At 33.1% G+C, this 16964-nt stretch overlaps 2 protein-coding genes across 2 annotated transcripts; one reads left to right on the top strand and one right to left on the bottom strand.

Annotated features, from left to right (window-relative positions):
- Window positions 1-879: 879 nt before the first annotated feature.
- On the top strand, window positions 880-1276 carry LOAG_06663 (hypothetical protein; the record flags this gene model as incomplete). Its single annotated transcript, XM_003142199.1, has 2 exons — window positions 880-1013; window positions 1156-1276. 2 exons carry the CDS (start codon window positions 880-882, stop codon window positions 1274-1276), a joined length of 255 nt encoding a protein of 84 aa, XP_003142247.1.
- A 2638-nt stretch (window positions 1277-3914) lies between these two features.
- LOAG_06662 (hypothetical protein) lies at window positions 3915-16376 on the bottom strand (the record flags this gene model as incomplete). Its single annotated transcript, XM_020447203.1, has 40 exons — window positions 3915-4001; window positions 4330-4548; window positions 4676-4788; window positions 5022-5147; window positions 5311-5413; window positions 5577-5661; window positions 5822-5888; window positions 6095-6212; window positions 6507-6629; window positions 6919-7044; window positions 7129-7242; window positions 7302-7437; window positions 7706-7794; window positions 7985-8060; window positions 8279-8343; window positions 8532-8632; window positions 8760-8967; window positions 9123-9335; window positions 9485-9653; window positions 9913-10094; window positions 10395-10496; window positions 10604-10726; window positions 10801-10905; window positions 11021-11112; window positions 11454-11616; window positions 11755-11876; window positions 12144-12373; window positions 12551-12623; window positions 12733-12872; window positions 13128-13245; window positions 13464-13582; window positions 13738-13862; window positions 14030-14185; window positions 14345-14428; window positions 14607-14732; window positions 14921-15037; window positions 15224-15334; window positions 15422-15553; window positions 15836-16033; window positions 16257-16376. 40 exons carry the CDS (start codon window positions 16374-16376, stop codon window positions 3915-3917), a joined length of 5076 nt encoding a protein of 1691 aa, XP_020302543.1.
- Between the last annotated feature and the right edge of the window lie 588 nt (window positions 16377-16964).

The raw sequence follows: 16964 nt of genomic DNA, 5'->3' as shown, positions 1-16964 counted from the left end.
CAATCAATTTAACTCAAATCTTATTCGTGAGTTCTAAATTAATAGTATGAATGTATTTTGTTATAAAATTTAGGCCGATTATTCTGCTGTAGGGAAAAAAAAAAGGAAGGAAAGTTGAATTTTTAAAAAATAAAAAAAAAAATTAGAAAAATTCGAAAGCAACATCTATCCATCTTCGTTATCTCATTTTTTTGGTTATAATCAACTGAAGAAATCTTCTTTTTAGTTGTTAAAAAGTAAATTTAAACTTATTTTCTGGACATATATGATGCTAAAATTAATCCCAAAGAAGTTCGATTACAATTTAAAGAAAAAAAAATCTGATCATTTCCAATAGCGTTAGAAATTATCTCATGAAATTCCCATTTCTTTTTAAAAAAAAAAAGAAAAAACTAAAAAAATGATTTTAATTTCAGATTTAAAAAGAAATTTAATCAATTTAATTTTAACCTTATTCATTTATTTTTAAAAAAAAACAACTTTATATTACATCTTGCGATTATGAATGAAGAATGTATGTAATAAGGATAAGATGATAAGAAGAAAAAAAAAAAAAAAAAGTGATAACACGGATATGACAAAATTAATACGTTCGGCAACAAAATTTTGCTTAAAATGTTGAATTTTGGATGAAAAGAAAATATAAAAATTAAGTAAATTTGTAATATTAATAATAAAAATAAAAAAAACAAGTGAAAAACTTCAATTGCGAAGAATGTTTATTGAATTTTAATCATTTATTCTACTAAAAATAATTCAAATTACTTTTCATAAATTTAATTTTTCAACATCAAAGTTTTGAATTTAAATTTAATTTCAGTATCACATGTATCACTTATATTTGCTCATCTTCAACCATTCCTTTCAATGACCACAATTATGGCAAATAATGGTGCATTGCTTACTGCATATTATGTTATTGTTAAAGATGATGATATTGATGTGGGTGATTCATGTACGTCAATTTCCAGCGAAAATGATTCACTTCTTAATGAACATCCAAATCTATCAAGGTATTTTAATTAAAATTTATTAATTTTATCAATATCATATAATTGTTTGAAATTTTAACAAACAAATTATTGCAATTTTAATTTGATAATATTATATTGTTGAAAAAAAAAAATTTTTTTTTGCTTTTACTTTTTTTTTCAGATGTTATTTGAGTGTTAGTTTCGACAGTTCTTTATTATCAAATTCACGGAATGTTAGTTTTATTCCGCATGGATCAGTAAGTTCGGAAGCATCATCTTTTCCTCTACGTGGAATACGATAATTAGAATTTTCTAATTATACAAATTGAAAAACCACTAATATTGTGTAATATTTTTGCAATACTTTTGTAATGCGTTTTATTGATGCGATTTTTATAACTAATGATATTATTGGTCCTTAAAATTTAACAATTTTTTTGAAATTACTAAATATATACAATATTGCGATATATTCAAACATATTGTCTGTCATAGGAAAAAAAAAATACTTTTAGTTAGAAGTAAATTTTGATAGATAACGTGGAAATTTTTGTTACGAAGCTTTTTCAGCACAGCTTTAAAACTTTAGGGAGTTGGAAACTTTTTCCCTTTATTGTTGTTTTGTTGTTGTCTTGTTGTTCTTGCTGCTGTTGTTGTTGTTGTTATTGTTGTTGTTGTGTTCTCATTTTCCACATCTGTCATCCCTTCCAGAATATCAAAATTGTATTCCTATTCTGTTATTTCACTGATACCGATTCTTTTTTTCCTTATTTCCTTCAGTTATTTACGTTATATTCCATTTGGTACCTCGTTTAAAATAAATCAGATAAATGCAAAGTTGAAGGAAAATAACAAAAGATTACAGAATTGCTGTAATAAATCATCGTTACAAGAAGTTTATCTGTTACCCTTTAATCTATGAACTTAAACATAACTATTACCAATTAAATCAATAAAATATGAACTGTAGGAGTAAAATTTACAATAGTTAAAGTTAAAATTGTTTCAAATTTTATAAATGAATGATTACTTGATCAAATCCTTTTAATTCTGTCATTCTTTGCTATCTCTTTCGCTTCATAATCCTATTGATTTTAATCGTTAGCATAATAATGAAACATCATAAATATTTGCAAAATTTCTCAACCTTTGAATGTAACGCTACTTGACCAGCTATAATAATCCTTTGATCTCTTTTACTGCAAAATTTCTGCTTATTTTTGTTCTTAATGTTTAAATAATGTCTGCCTGCCTCAAATATTTTTTGATTTATCGATTGATTACGGGTGACAAAGCAGCCGAGATGGATTTATCACTTACCATTTATGTTTCATAATTTTCAACAATTTCAACGAAACCGACCCATACTATCAAATTTAAAAAAAAAGAACCGACCCTATCAACCTCAACTCTACTCTTTCTTCTCCAGAAGAAGAAACAAAATCTTGTTCATCTCATCACACATAATTGAGCAAGCTATCAGTCGTCTTCAAATAACCCTATTTTTGGCCCAAATTTAAATTATTCGTTTCACATTCTAAGAAACAAAGACAAAGTTAACAGTTATTTGTTATGGAATGCGGAGAGAAAAAGCATATATATATATATAGATATATATAATCACAAGTAACCTTACAAAAATAATAAATTATGCACAACAGCACATAAAAATAATAAAAATTTTAGGTTAAATTACGCACAATAGGATATACATGCAAAAAGAGATAAGTGAAATCAGATATAAGTTGTATAGTTCCTTAATACTGATAAGAATACAACTCTGGAGAAAATTAAATAAAAGATTTTCACCTAAATATTTTTTGTCCAATATCTAATTCCTGCAGCCATTACTGCATCGTGCTGCAGACGAAGTAATTTAATGCATACAGCGAATTATCAATAAATCAATCGTCCTTACTAATTGATACCGATATGTCTAGCAACTTATTCAAACTCATCCGCTGCTCAAATTACTTATTTCCAGATACTAGCAAAACCCAGTACCGTCCATTCCAAAAACTTGATGGACATACCAGGTAATGGATAATTACTACTAATCTATCGCTTCAGTTTCTATGGAACTTCTCCAGTTAAATGATACAACATAATCATCTCAAAAACTTGAGATGATTGACACACATACTAAGTAATGGATAATTTTACCAAAGTTGTGCTTTCATATATATATATATATATATATATATATACATATGCATATATAACTCTTTTAAGATCTAACCCAAATACCCCAGTCCATCATTTTCAAGTGTTTAGGTCAGAACTTAAGAAGGAGAATGAACAGTATAAAATTTCATAAAAATCGAAAAGTTACTTTTGCCTCTCAGCAGACTAACACGAATAAACCATGACAAAAGAGAACATAAAAGCAAGAGCAAGTATCACAGGCACAGAATAAGTACAGAAAGGAAATAAAAGGAAGCTTTCTATTATGCATTAAAAAATGTACGTAAAATAAATGAGTGATATTCAAATATTATTCTTTAAGCCTCCACAATTTATTTATTTTCGAGGAATAAAAAGAATGAATATCTATCTAAAGAAATAAATTTAGTTTTAATGATATATATCACAAATGAAAAATAAACAAGTATAGTAATGACATAGAAATTACATGGTCGGTAATCAATGAAGAATGGAAATTCTAGAATGAAACCGAGAAATAGTATCGAAGTTGTGTATTTCTGATCACATTCCGTGTTTGTCATAATTGACAAACTAGTGCTTTTGGTTGCACTTGAAGTATTATAAGTTACAGAAAAAAAAACGGAACAAAGCATGCACGTGTATTTAAACACGAATTAACATAACCAAACTTGCTAACCCGTATCAGAAAATTTTACACCATGACACACCAATGAGTGTCGTGATGTAATGTGACGATTTTTTCGCATGTCTCTTTTACTTTCAAATAAAAATTAGTTAATGCCTTTCTTTATCGAACTTATGAACATTCAGCAGCAACAACACTTGATAAGATTTAAGAGCAGTAATCAATGCTTGTTCGACCTGAAACTATTTTTTGCAATCTTCTGCAGTAATCTCTAAATTCTCAATAAAAGTCACCAAAAGAACATAAAAATCATCAGCAAAACTGAGGTTGCAAACAGAAAGAATATTTTAGCAAATTCCAAAGTATTATGTAATTTAGCGTTGCAGCGTTAAAACACGACAACATTTATCTTCCGGTAGTTATGAATGAAACGAAAACATGTTGCAACCACAATATGGTCAATAAAATCAGGACGTACATACTACAAACAGTATAACTGGTAGGTGACTATCACGATCTAACAGTTATGAAAAGTAGACAGTACTATGTATTAAAGCTACAAACCTGAGGATCAGCTTTCGCACTTGAAACACAGTCTACAAGAGTTGGATAGAGATTAACGAGTTCCGTATAGAATTCTAAATTGAAATTGTCAGCATGACGTACAAGCCCTTCGATAAGTGTATTCACGGCATGCAACACAGACGTCATTTCAACAGTTCTTTCTTGAGAAAGGCGCAATTGTCCAGCGTTTAGCTGATCACGTACGAACGATAACATTACCTACAAGAAAAAAATTTGATTCATTCAGAAATGTACTACGCGAAGCATAAAACGGTATGTGCAAAATATGACAAAACAATAAATAACATATCTATAGCTGTGAGGAAATGGTCAGATAAACAATTACTTCTTTGCACCTGGCCAGCAATGACGAGATAGCGGAAGTACCTAAACTTGATGATGCAATACACTGTCTTCTTTTTTCACTTTCACTTGCTCCCTTGATATCGTCAGCAACCGCTTACTTAAAAAAAAAAAAGTATAAAAAATTTCTAACTAATCAACTTTTTAAACGATATTAATAAATTAAAATAACAGTTCAGTCACTTTTTACCTACGAAACTTTGTTTAGAATGAAATGAACAAAGTATGAATTATATCATGGAATGCAGCCTAAAATGAACATCATTACATATTTATTATGAATGGCTTCATCGAAAATTCCGAATCTTAATTACCAATGTAATTCATACCACCAAGAAAATGTGCTGGTGCCGTACTTCGCACAATATCTGGTTGTTCTTCATTCTGACTCATTGATAACAGCGCTTCAAAGCATACTTTGGATAACTCCGCTCGTTGTGCGTATGTGTCTAAAGCTACAAGAAAATTTTACCAATAAGTGCTATTTGGGAAAGACTAAAATTAAGAAATATGAGCTATGAGCTTATAATCCCACAAACATAAATTTGAAAAAATTTTTACACAGCAACATTATATATTGTAGCCCTGTGTAATTTCAAACCCAGAATAAAACGGTACCGAAGACATCAGATGAATCCACAGTGCTTATAGAACCACGATTAAGTATATCGATTATTTTCTGGATAAAATCCGCTGGCAATACACTTGCGTAGGGCAATATCTGAAGTAAACATTTCTTCTACAAATAAAGAAGAACTGGATCTAAACTGGAAGAAATCTGAACTTTCTTTCTTTTGCTAAACCGTATGGTGTGCTGTTTTTAGAAAAAACACTTGTTTCTAAACAGGAAAAAGTAGTTCAGCAAATGAAGTCTGAATTTTTACCTCAGATCTGATCAGTTCTATCAACTGGCAATCGATAAATTCATGTCTTTTCCGCTCATCAGCATTTAACGGACATGAAGGACGACTGGAAAGTATGGGACGATCAAAATTTCACAGATGATAAAATTAACCATGCTAAATTTTCAAGTATGTTTCGTGTTGTTGTTGAAGAATATTTAAGCCCTACATATAAAAATGCGAAAAACACTGCTACTTGGAGACCTAAAGTATAAGTTCCAACTTACCTGTTATTGAACAGAAAACGATCCAATGTATCAGCGATCACCGGCCAAATGGCGTGAAAATAACGAGCTGAAAATTACTTTCAGGTATCGATTAGCAATAAAAGTTTATCACAACTTGCAACTCATTTGCTTAATCCCAAAACGCTCCCAAAATCTGAGCACTTTTCCCGAGCAAATGAATAGAGGTTATCCAGTGCCCTTCTACAACTACGTTTTGACCCAGCTTTGATAAACAATAAATATTTTATACATTCCAGCAAGTGGAAAACTCACACTGCTGCCTGGCAATAGGAAGGCCTAATCGTAAAACGGTGACAAATGCTGATGCTGCCGCTTTCCATGTACTTTGAGAGGGACACTGGTATTTCAATTCCATCGGTTGCGCTAAGCACTGAAGAAAAAAAAAGAAACTTTTGGGCAATTAATACATGTTAGCTGATGGAACAAGAAGATGACAAGAAATGAGAGTGAAAAAAAATAATATCCAGTACAACTGTGAAGTATGAATAGTTCGAGGAAATGAAACTGATTAACGAAAAAATAAACGGTGTTGTTAAATACCAGTACACTCAGACAATAATTTGGACGAAAGTGCTGAAAACCTCTGGTTCAAACCAACTTCCTATACTGTAAATGCACTGAACTGAATATCCGAACACTGCTGTAGATCAAAAAAGAACTGCACCTTAACAATATCAACAAATACAGTAGACTGAATAATTTCCTGGAAATGCGCGGTACCTGCATAGAATTCCACCATTGTTCGTAATGATAATTCCGCAAAAAATACTATATTTTGTACTCCTTTCTAGAAATGTAAAGTGACGGACGATTACTTTTTATTGTATGTAAGCAATGGTGAGAAAATTTTACATGTACTACAAGAAACCAGAATTGAAATAATGCCTAGAATCTCATACCACATTATTTCTCATTAAGAGACAATTGGCACCACTGATTTGAAAACAGAATGGATTTAAATGAGCCAATAAACAAGCTTCATGTAAAATCGATACTGGAATAAGATAAAATATGTACTATAATTTCAAAGAAATAAGTAAAATGAACATTTTCAGCAAAAAATAAGTAAAATGAACATTTTCAGCTTTGTTTGGCTCATATCCGATGACCGGTGGATGGATAGCAAAAGTTGTGAAATCAAGCATCAAATGGATGAGATCAGGCAAAGCTGGGCGTAGCGATGAACCTGTCTCTAACATGTCCTGCAAGAACGTCTGTCAAATAGCTTTTTCGATTAAAAATTACAAATCTGAATCCCAGCAGTAGAGACTAACTGTTTTGCAAACCTGATATATAATTCGAACACAATTGAGAACAGCTTCTAGAGTTGGATTAATGTCACTTGCATTCGACAATATAAATGGGACTTGTTCTGCAGTTAGTGGCACACTGACAATACCCTGGAAAAGTCAGTAATACATAATTTATCCAGAATATTTATTACAAATTGTCATATTACCTTTAAAATAATCGGCACTTCATCATATTTCAAATCATCACACGGAATTTTCTTTCGAACTCTTTCAAATAAAGGAATGAATATGTGAAGCAAAGTGATGAGATGCATCTGTCCAGGAATAAAGTTCCCTCCACTCCTAAAATTTTAATATATAATTTTTACAAAATATGAAAGTCTACCAGAAAAAATTTTTTCAAAGTTATTCAGTATGCAAATTACGAGAGCACGAGGTATCTAATCGGCAATGATTAATAAAAAGAGGATTAACTTGGTAAGGTAATGCTTTGAGAACAAAAATACTTTTTGGGCCAACAAAATTATCTGAAAAACTCATATACTAACTCCTAATCCCACCTTCCCACTAACGATAGCTCCGAGATCTTGAACACTGAAACAAATTTTACCTCTCGGATAAAGGCATCGTAGTTTTCGACGATAAATCAATTTTGAAAGGTTTGGTCAAAACTAACGTACGTGACATAACCAACCAGCTCTTAAACAATCGGTATTAAATCAAGCTGATTTTAATTTCACAATTTTGCAAGAACTGCGAAATGATGAAAATCAATAAACAAACAAACGGTAAGACGAATGGTCGTTATAAATTTATAAGTTCCAGTCAAACTACATTGAGATGCCTTCATTACAAAGTGTAATGGCTTCAACGCAAGCATGAAACATACCTTCCAAGAGGTAATCCATAGGTGCTCCGGCAAAACAGGCGGTTCATCACCAACAACACAATTTCCATAGGCACAGCTATAACATACAGTTACATATAGAAGGAATGTATAGACATATCAATGTAGGGACACTATATCAATGTGAAGTTGCTCCTTCGAAGATTCAAGTGCAGAAAAACTCTATTATTCGTTCTAATATTTGTTATAGAATCTAGAATCTAGAAAAAGCAAATCTGGAACAATCATTAAACTGCTACTGTTAACCATAAAACCGAATCAAGAAATAGAACTTACTTGGCAAACCTTTCTCTCTTACCCATTTCATAGCCTTGTGACGCTATTCTACCCAACAACAATTCCTGCAAACATTTCTCATACTTATGTGAAAAGTTATAGTGAACTCTGAAACAATAAGGCAAAAATACTCGCTAGAACCAAAAATTTTTGGGAACATCACTGGGAGCATGAAGCAATGTTTCGGAGTTTTGTTTCGATTCGGCATCTCTCCAAGAAATGCAAGAAAAGTTTTGCCTTCATGAATACAAACCTGGAAGCTTTTAAGTGCAGCCAACGTCATTTCACTATTATCAGATGCGGCCAAGTACTCGATATAATGGAGAAGAGTAGCCCAGATTGTCGGAAAGTCATCTGAAATGCATCAGCGATCGCTAATTTCTATTCAAGTGCATAATCTTTGCTTCCATACTAGATCCATAGTGCGATTCAAATTATAAAATCAGTTGTCTGAAACGACTAAAAAAAAACGTGAACCAACCAAGTGCAAGCAAAAGTGTTCGTTGGGCATTGAAAATTTTAACAACACCACTGAGGGTTTGAACTGACGTTTCGGCCCATTGTTTTGATTCGGTATCTCTCGAATGATGTATAAGTATGTTTGAAGCACCCAAAGGTGAACTATCCGTTCGCGTTGTTGAAGCGTTAAGTGTTAGAGCTCGTACTTTGTCCAACATTGGGAAAAGTATCTGAAATTCCAAAATTTCTTTTATTACCAATTCTATGGATACAACTAGACATTAAAAATCTAAAATTGAGAAGTCGATATTAAGATTCATATAATAAAAATCATGTGCCGTACCCTTATAAGACCCAAAATGAATAAGGGTTAACATTTCAGTACCTTCCAGATCATATGCTTCCATGTAGCTGATTTCAGCGCTAAACCATGAGCAGCAATTGTTTGCAACAACGTCTGACAAGCACTTTTACGAACTGGTGGTCTAACATCAACGCACAACTCGGATAAGCAATTGTATAGCACAAGCCAAATTGTTTCACTTTCTTTCTGCGAAAGTTTTGGATTTTTCCGGTATACAAAATCAGAAATTGTCCACTGAAATGAAGAAATTGTTTCAAATATGGAAAACAGCTGCCAAGATCTGAAAATCACACACACATTTAAATTTTCAAGATTCTTGTTTGCAGCTATCTTTACATACTTCCTCTTTTAAATTATTCAAATGATTATCGTACAACACTCACCAACTGCCCCAAAGCTGAAAGAGATATATTTAATTCACACTGTTGGGAACCATATTTTGCATCAGTTTCAACAAGCAGCTGTATACAATGAAAAGGTAATATTTCGAGAAAATCTGTAATCATCAAAGCCACCGCCTCATAACTTTGTTTTACCAGTACTTCATCGTAACTAAAATTTCGAAAAAATCTTGAAGATTTTTAATTTTCTTTAGTAATGAATTCTTATTGTTTCTAAAGAAATATTATCAGTTCTATATGTTTCTACAAAAATGTTTGAGCAAGTAAGATCACAGAGCACTGCCCAACAATTCCAGTCAAAATTGTTACCCGCTAGTAATAACTAGGTTGAACTAAACAGTTCAATGGTAAATAGTAAACCGAAGTCCAACGATAATATCTAGCCGTGACATAATGCAGTAAAATGCAACCTTAATTTCCCAGCCACAACAACATGAACAATTTCAATTACGGTTGGCCACTGATCGGAGGTTAACTGCTGTCCGGCTGACTGCAACACATTTAGAAGGCATTCGATTTGCTTTCGGCGTACATCTATATATTCATTTTCGGACATTAACGATAAAGGCGACAGTATCAACTGCTGACGCTTCTGCAAAAGGATGGCATGAAATGAAATGCGAATATTAAAAAAGCACCAATAATTCAAACGATTCCAGAAAACTACTAACAAACCAGGACTACCGAACAATCTGAAGAAGTTCATTTTCACTTATCTTGAAGTTTTACTCCTTTCGCTAATCAACATTGTCTGATTCCTGTGACCATACATCATGTTGAGGAATTTAAGTTCAAATTATCAAGAACATGAAAATATTACGAAAGATAAAGTTTACAAAAAGATTTAGAAACTAGGACTGTAACTGTGGATTAGTAATAAAAAATAACAAACCGATTCAGCAATTGCAGTCTTGACTTTTAAAGCACTTTTCACCAATACTGTTAACGCCTGTGCACCCCACTCTCGCAACTTTACATAAGGATGTCCTGATACCTTCAACAATACAAGTGCTTTCTAAATGTATTTCCACTTACTCTGCTGTGTGACATAGTTGGATAAATATTAGGAGAATTTAAATACAGCGTCAAGTGATATGAAACCTCAATAAGATGAGCCGTTACAGGCCTCCAAAATACTTCTAGGCGTGCAAGGTTTGCCATCCCTGTCTGTTGCAGCTTTGCGACAGGAAAAAAAGAAGGCTCACGAGAACCATTCTGTGAAACCTAAAAATCCTTTTATTACATTCGTAAATACTTCGAATTCTGAACAGAGTAAAATTTCAAAATTCAAAGCTTACGGTCATTGCTTCGGAAGAAAGTTTACATAATGCGGCGATCACATGATGTAATGCAACATCGTCAAGCCTCGCCGTTGAATCAAACAATTTATTTAACATAGCTGCCTAAAATTTGATAAATCTCAAGAAAAAAAAACTTATTGTATTCATAAATACACTAGTTCTTAAAATAAGTTATCAATAGCTCTATCTAAATATGAAAATGATTAAATAAACATACTACGACGGGAACATCAGCCATCGCAGCTGTTGTCAAAACGTTAGTATTGGAGTGCGAACTGGTTACTAGTGAGGTTCCATCAACGGCTTCGCCTGTAATTCTATTAATATATAAAGAATGTGGAGTATTTTCATTTAGCGAGCATACTGCTTCTGAATAAGGCATGAATGAATTGTTCAGAATTACTAAGAATTTTAAATGACTGTCTCTATCTTCCATATGGAGCCAATTCGCGCACGCTTATCTCACTTAAAAAAAAAAGAAATCATTGTGCAGACTGGGATACACCCACGCCTGTACGTTAGCAGTAAGCGTAGCTACAGTCCTTCCCAAATCTTTATTTACGAAGATCAGCCATAATGACGATGATTTTTCATACGCACAACCAAGGTTCAATAAATTATTGTTGTCAATTCACAATAACATTACATACCATCAGATCGAAACCCGCCTTGCATACTTGGGGTCATTCCCAAAATCCAGACTAAATGTTGCATTGAAGCTAGTACAAGATGCCAGCAATCACCCAAATCTTGACCGTTAGCTTCAGCGGAGCTTATCAGTATACGTGCCACTTGCACATTTTTGGCAGTTAACTAAAAAGCATAAAATTTACTACGACAGCCATCGAATTGCACTAAATATATTTAAAACGAAATCTTAATTGTAGAAATTTCCCAGAAAAACTACGAAGATTGAAGTAGTCAGTCCAGATCTGAAAGAAAGGGACGTACCATGACAGTTCCACTGTAAAAGTTTAAAGGAAGTGAAGGAGTTGGACAAATAGTATTAACAGCTATGATTTGACACGGCTGATTTGACAATGAATCATTTTCAACCTTTTCCACTTTGGAACCTTGAAATAAGGAAATTTACAATATTTCAACGACCACTGCTGTAACAGAGGCACTATGTACATACACTAACCAAAACATAAAAATAATAATAAGAAAGGAATATATAATTTTTTACAAACACAAATTTATGCACAAATTAAAGACAAGAAAATTTACAGAAAAACTGATACTCGACCGTATCGCATACTGCAACGCCTACCTATAATGTAAAATATGTTCAGATAGTCCAGCAGTTATTAGTAACTGGAAAATTTTTAATAACATACCAGACAAAATATCTTTGTCAAAGTGAGAATTAGCTGAAATTAAAGATCCTGGTATGGGAATTAAGCCACCGGAAGCACTTGCTATTCGCACTAAATATTTTGGTGGTAACGCAGCTTTACATAGAGCAAAATACGCGGCATCACGGCCAGCTGTATGACCTAGACGACAGGATAAAAGCGTCATCGTGACGAAGCATTTCAAGAGTTGCTCTGTTATTGATTCGTCGATACTAGAATCAATGGTGTAAAAAACCTTGAACGATACGAAAAAAAAAACGAAGTAGTAAACGACTCTATAAAGAGATTCTCAAACTACTTCAAAAATATTTAAATGTCTCGATAAAAACAAGGTTCAGAGATACCATATCCAACTCATCATTGTTTGTTTGAAGCACATAAAATCATACCTTGCATCAAGGAAAAGTGAAATTGCAACAAAAAGGCTTGTATAAGTTGATTGATACAGCTCTCGTGCTACATCTGCAAATGCTGGTTACTCTCAAAAGAATGAAAAAGGATTTTACTCATCAAATTGACAAACTTCTCAATATATTTAATTAGACTGATAAATCCTTATATTCATTGCAACCTTCTTTTTCTTTCCGTGAATGCAGAAATTCAATAGCTTCGAAAACTGATTGGCAGCAGCTACTGATACAATAATAAGTTAAAGATAATGAATAGCCATTAGGTAAATTCAGTGCTTCATGTTTTTCCAGGGAATCTAACCTGAAAAACAGTAAAGTCCAAGGAAGTTTGGTATTTATATGTCAAGTGCTTTTTAATGCTCATGGAATTAACCAAAATGAAACATGCAAAGACCAGCATTTCAAGATTCCGTGACTCAACGCAAATACGTCCTCACCGATAACGTAAGCGCACGTATCGATAGAATCGTTAGAAGATGCCATTCAACAATTCATTCTATTCAATCCACTCAATCCTGCTTGGTTAATTGTAAAAATTGCAACTACAAAAAATTACAATAGGGACTTCTTGGGAGTAATATTTTGACAAAGCGGAACCCACACACCACGATACTGAAAGCCTGGATGAGAGCCTGACTGAATGTTTGTCTCGAATTGTTCCTCATCCTTAGCAACTAAAATAACATTCTGAACAAACTTCTCAATTTAAAGCACAAATCAACAAAACATTAACAACAAATCAGCAAGCATGTTTACATCTACATATTAAGTGTATTAGGATGGAAATTTCAAAATTACACCACTAACGCTACCCGTTAACTACAGTTATGAAACCTGAAAGCATACATTATTATTGAACTCCATAAAAAACTTTCTTACGCAGTAAACTTACTGCTTTCTGACACATTGGGACGCAAAAATAACAGTTGTACGTACGCTGCCAAACCAGATACGATCGAATTAATCGCTTTCGTGGCGCCTGGCCTTGCGTCGTAATTTTCACAGAACCAACTAAAATAAATCTATTAATCGCAAATGACAAACACGGCGATGAGCACCAATAACCATTGATAAAACATGGAAATCAACAACGAAGATGGATTAACATGACTATCGGTAACAAATTCTGACGAACTAGTAAAACAATTTATGAGATGAAAATATACATCAAAAGTTCAGGCAAAACAACAATTCTGTACAAAACTTCGAGAGCAATAGCACGCTGCCATCCTAGCTTATCGGATTCCAGAAACTTTACAAGCAACGCCAAGAAAATTTCACATTCTGTCGCCTGAAACTATCATATCCAAGGCACAATAAATTCAAATATTACATAAACCGTTACGTAATCTTATAAGAAATTTCTTTGTCTCCCATTCCCAGTGTAAATACGGTCGTTCAAGATTAGCAAATTATTCTTTTCAATTAAATCAAAGCATAAAAACAACATAAACATACCAATAAGTTGTAATAAAGTGTAATCAAAATCACAACAACACGTAAAAGTCGCATCGAAATTGGAAAATATACACGCTCGGGTGAACAAGGCATTTGTGATGAAATAGAATCTACCGATGAGTGTGCACTTGGTGAACACGGATGTTGTGATGTGATCTGAATCAGATTAATTTAAATGTATGCCTACGATACATTTCGGTAGTGAAAATAAAAAAAAAAAAGCCAGTTTATTAGGGACAAAATCGAACCGATAAAACCAATATCATCGAAACAAATATTATAACAGAATAATGGTAATATGAAGTGGGACGGAACCTGTATCTGTTTATGATTCGGTGCGAACAGTTTGATGATTAAAGGACACACCTGGTCTTTCAATAACTGAGCAAATTCGGGATGCTGTAAAAAAAAAAAAAATGCAATTATTAAAAAGACAAAAGCGATACCATAAAATTATGAAAATTAAGGCAAAAATCTGTTCGACTTACTTAAAACATTTAAAAAGTTCGACCCATAAATAAGAAGATACTATGTTCATCAATTAACGACATAGAGTAATATGGAATAAGTGAAGAACCTTGACAAATACAGATGGATAGGAAGAAAGCACTGATTCTAACAATTCTAAACCTAGTGTACGCGTCATTTCCTGAATACCAACCAACCAAATTGGAGCCTCAGAGTTGATAAGCAAACAGAGGTCCTGAAAAAATATATATAAATTACTTCCACCGATGAAGATAGATCAAAGGAGCAATAATCATGGTGATCAAAGACACCTAACATCTCGAAAAAAATCAAGCAAAAAAACATACAAACAAAACGATACGAATATCCACCGTATCACCAACGATGTTTCTGAAATAAGAGATGAAAGCAAATTGGGCTTACGTGAAACAACATGTAACCATCCGAAGCGCATGGCCTTAATGTCGGTGGTGAAGCTTTCGCATGTACTCGTACAGCTTGATAAACATTTGGCATTTCGCAACCTTTCAAACCATCCTCCTTTAAAAAATCTCACCACTGGTAGGAAATATGGCAGCAAACAATTCTAAATTTCCTAATTTTCCTCAGTGCCCAAAATACCTTTTTTTGGCTTGTAAAAAAGAAATATTCCAAACATTGACGGTTTAATCAGGATGGGGAGAACATTAAATAAGCAAACAAAAGCAAAATCTGAAACGAAGCTACCTGGATAACCCGTTCGTAAACGCAGTTTACCATTTGTCGTACAGTTGCTGATGCTGTGTTTATTACAATTGGATCTTTTGCAAAATTTAAACGGAAGCACATTACTAAGCACTGGAATAAAAACAATACGTAATAAAATGATAATTTGAATCAGATTTTCAAAATAATATTGCATCTGAACAACACAATGAAAGTCACCTTTGCAAGCCACTGTCCGGTGACCAGTAATTCCGTGCTGACAAGGGGTGTTAATGTTTGCAAAATTCGTAATTCTTCGCATTCCGCTTCCATTAAATGCCAAAGTTCATTGACAATAATATGAGCAGAAGCCTGAAATAAATATTCATTAACCAAGTACAGTCTCCAAAACTCCTTTCAAGTGCTTATTTTTTCCGCAAACTTCAACAAGGATGAATTACGCTTCAATAACTTTAACGCTCGATAGGAAGAATGACTGTTAAACGATCCTAAATGTTTGATACATATTCAACAATACAACTAAACGGAACAGAGAATGTTTCAGCAAAATGAGGTGAAAAAAAAGAAAAAAAATTAAATTAATCCTTAGCTTAATAAAGGGCTAAAAAAAAGACACATGAAACAGGAACGTACGGATTCAATAACTCGATGTTGTACCATCTTTTGAATGGCTTGTAACGACACCTGAACAAGACGAGCATTTTTACTTGAACAACCTAAAATAAGCGGTTGTAACAGTTCGGCACTAGCAAAGCGTATGTTTGTCAGCAGATTTTGCTCATTGGATGCTGCACTGATATTCTTTATCTTCACGAGACCTGATTCAGCAGCCTGGAAAACGCAGATTTAGCAATCATGAAAATGACGGAAACCGTAACGCATGTTAACTGGAAATTCGAAAGTTAGTGATCTGTGAAGTGAAAGGTGGTTCTGAAGTTCAGGACTTGAATATATTTAGATATTTTAATTAATCTTACAGCACTCGAGTTCGAAATAAAGTCAGTGGGAAAAGTGACTTACATGTAGTATAACAATGTAGCAAATTTGTAACTACCTCCTTAACTTGTGAATGTTTTTTCCTGGCCTCTGTCGAAAGCGTCCGCAAATCTGATAGCAAATTTTCGACCAGTCTTTTTGCTTCGACAGCTGTAGAGAACGGTCCACTGTTTGACATCAAAACCTTAAGCAAAAAACTTTACAGATACATGCTGTTCGCCGTTGCATGCATACCTTATTTTTCTCAGAATTAAAATAATAAACCGGTTTTACAGTTTGGTATAAACCAAATAAGTACTGGAAACCGCAATAAACACCATGTAGTCACCTTGATAACTTTACACAGCTCATGCTGGATAAAACAAAATTCGCTGGAAAGTTGCGAGTAAGACCTTCCGTTTGGGAACGGCATGGCCGAATGACGAATGATTACAGCTACATGCTCAGAGATAAAATATTCATCTCAAGTTCAAAAAAATATGAAAATAAACGCAATAACAGACTTAAGTAATGAAGTAATGGTGGTTTAAACCAGGATATATCCACCTTTTTTGAAGAACAAACTATTTTATTCATTACCCCTTGACATTGTTCAACGTGATAAAATGCACCACTGAAATATCCACTGATGATTTATGGGGGAAAAACAAACAAATAAAAAATGCAACCATACACAGAATTTAGAAAAATTTCAATGAAAGTTGGAAAGTTGATATAAATGCAACATCACAATAACAAATAACAATATATATATGTATGTATATAT

The sequence above is a fragment of the Loa loa genome, assembly GCF_000183805.2.
Source record: "Loa loa unplaced genomic scaffold supercont3.533, whole genome shotgun sequence".
NCBI classification, from domain to species: domain Eukaryota; kingdom Metazoa; phylum Nematoda; class Chromadorea; order Rhabditida; family Onchocercidae; genus Loa; species Loa loa.
The sequence above is the reverse complement of the archived record's forward strand: the minus strand, read 5'-3'. Positions and strand labels throughout refer to the sequence as shown.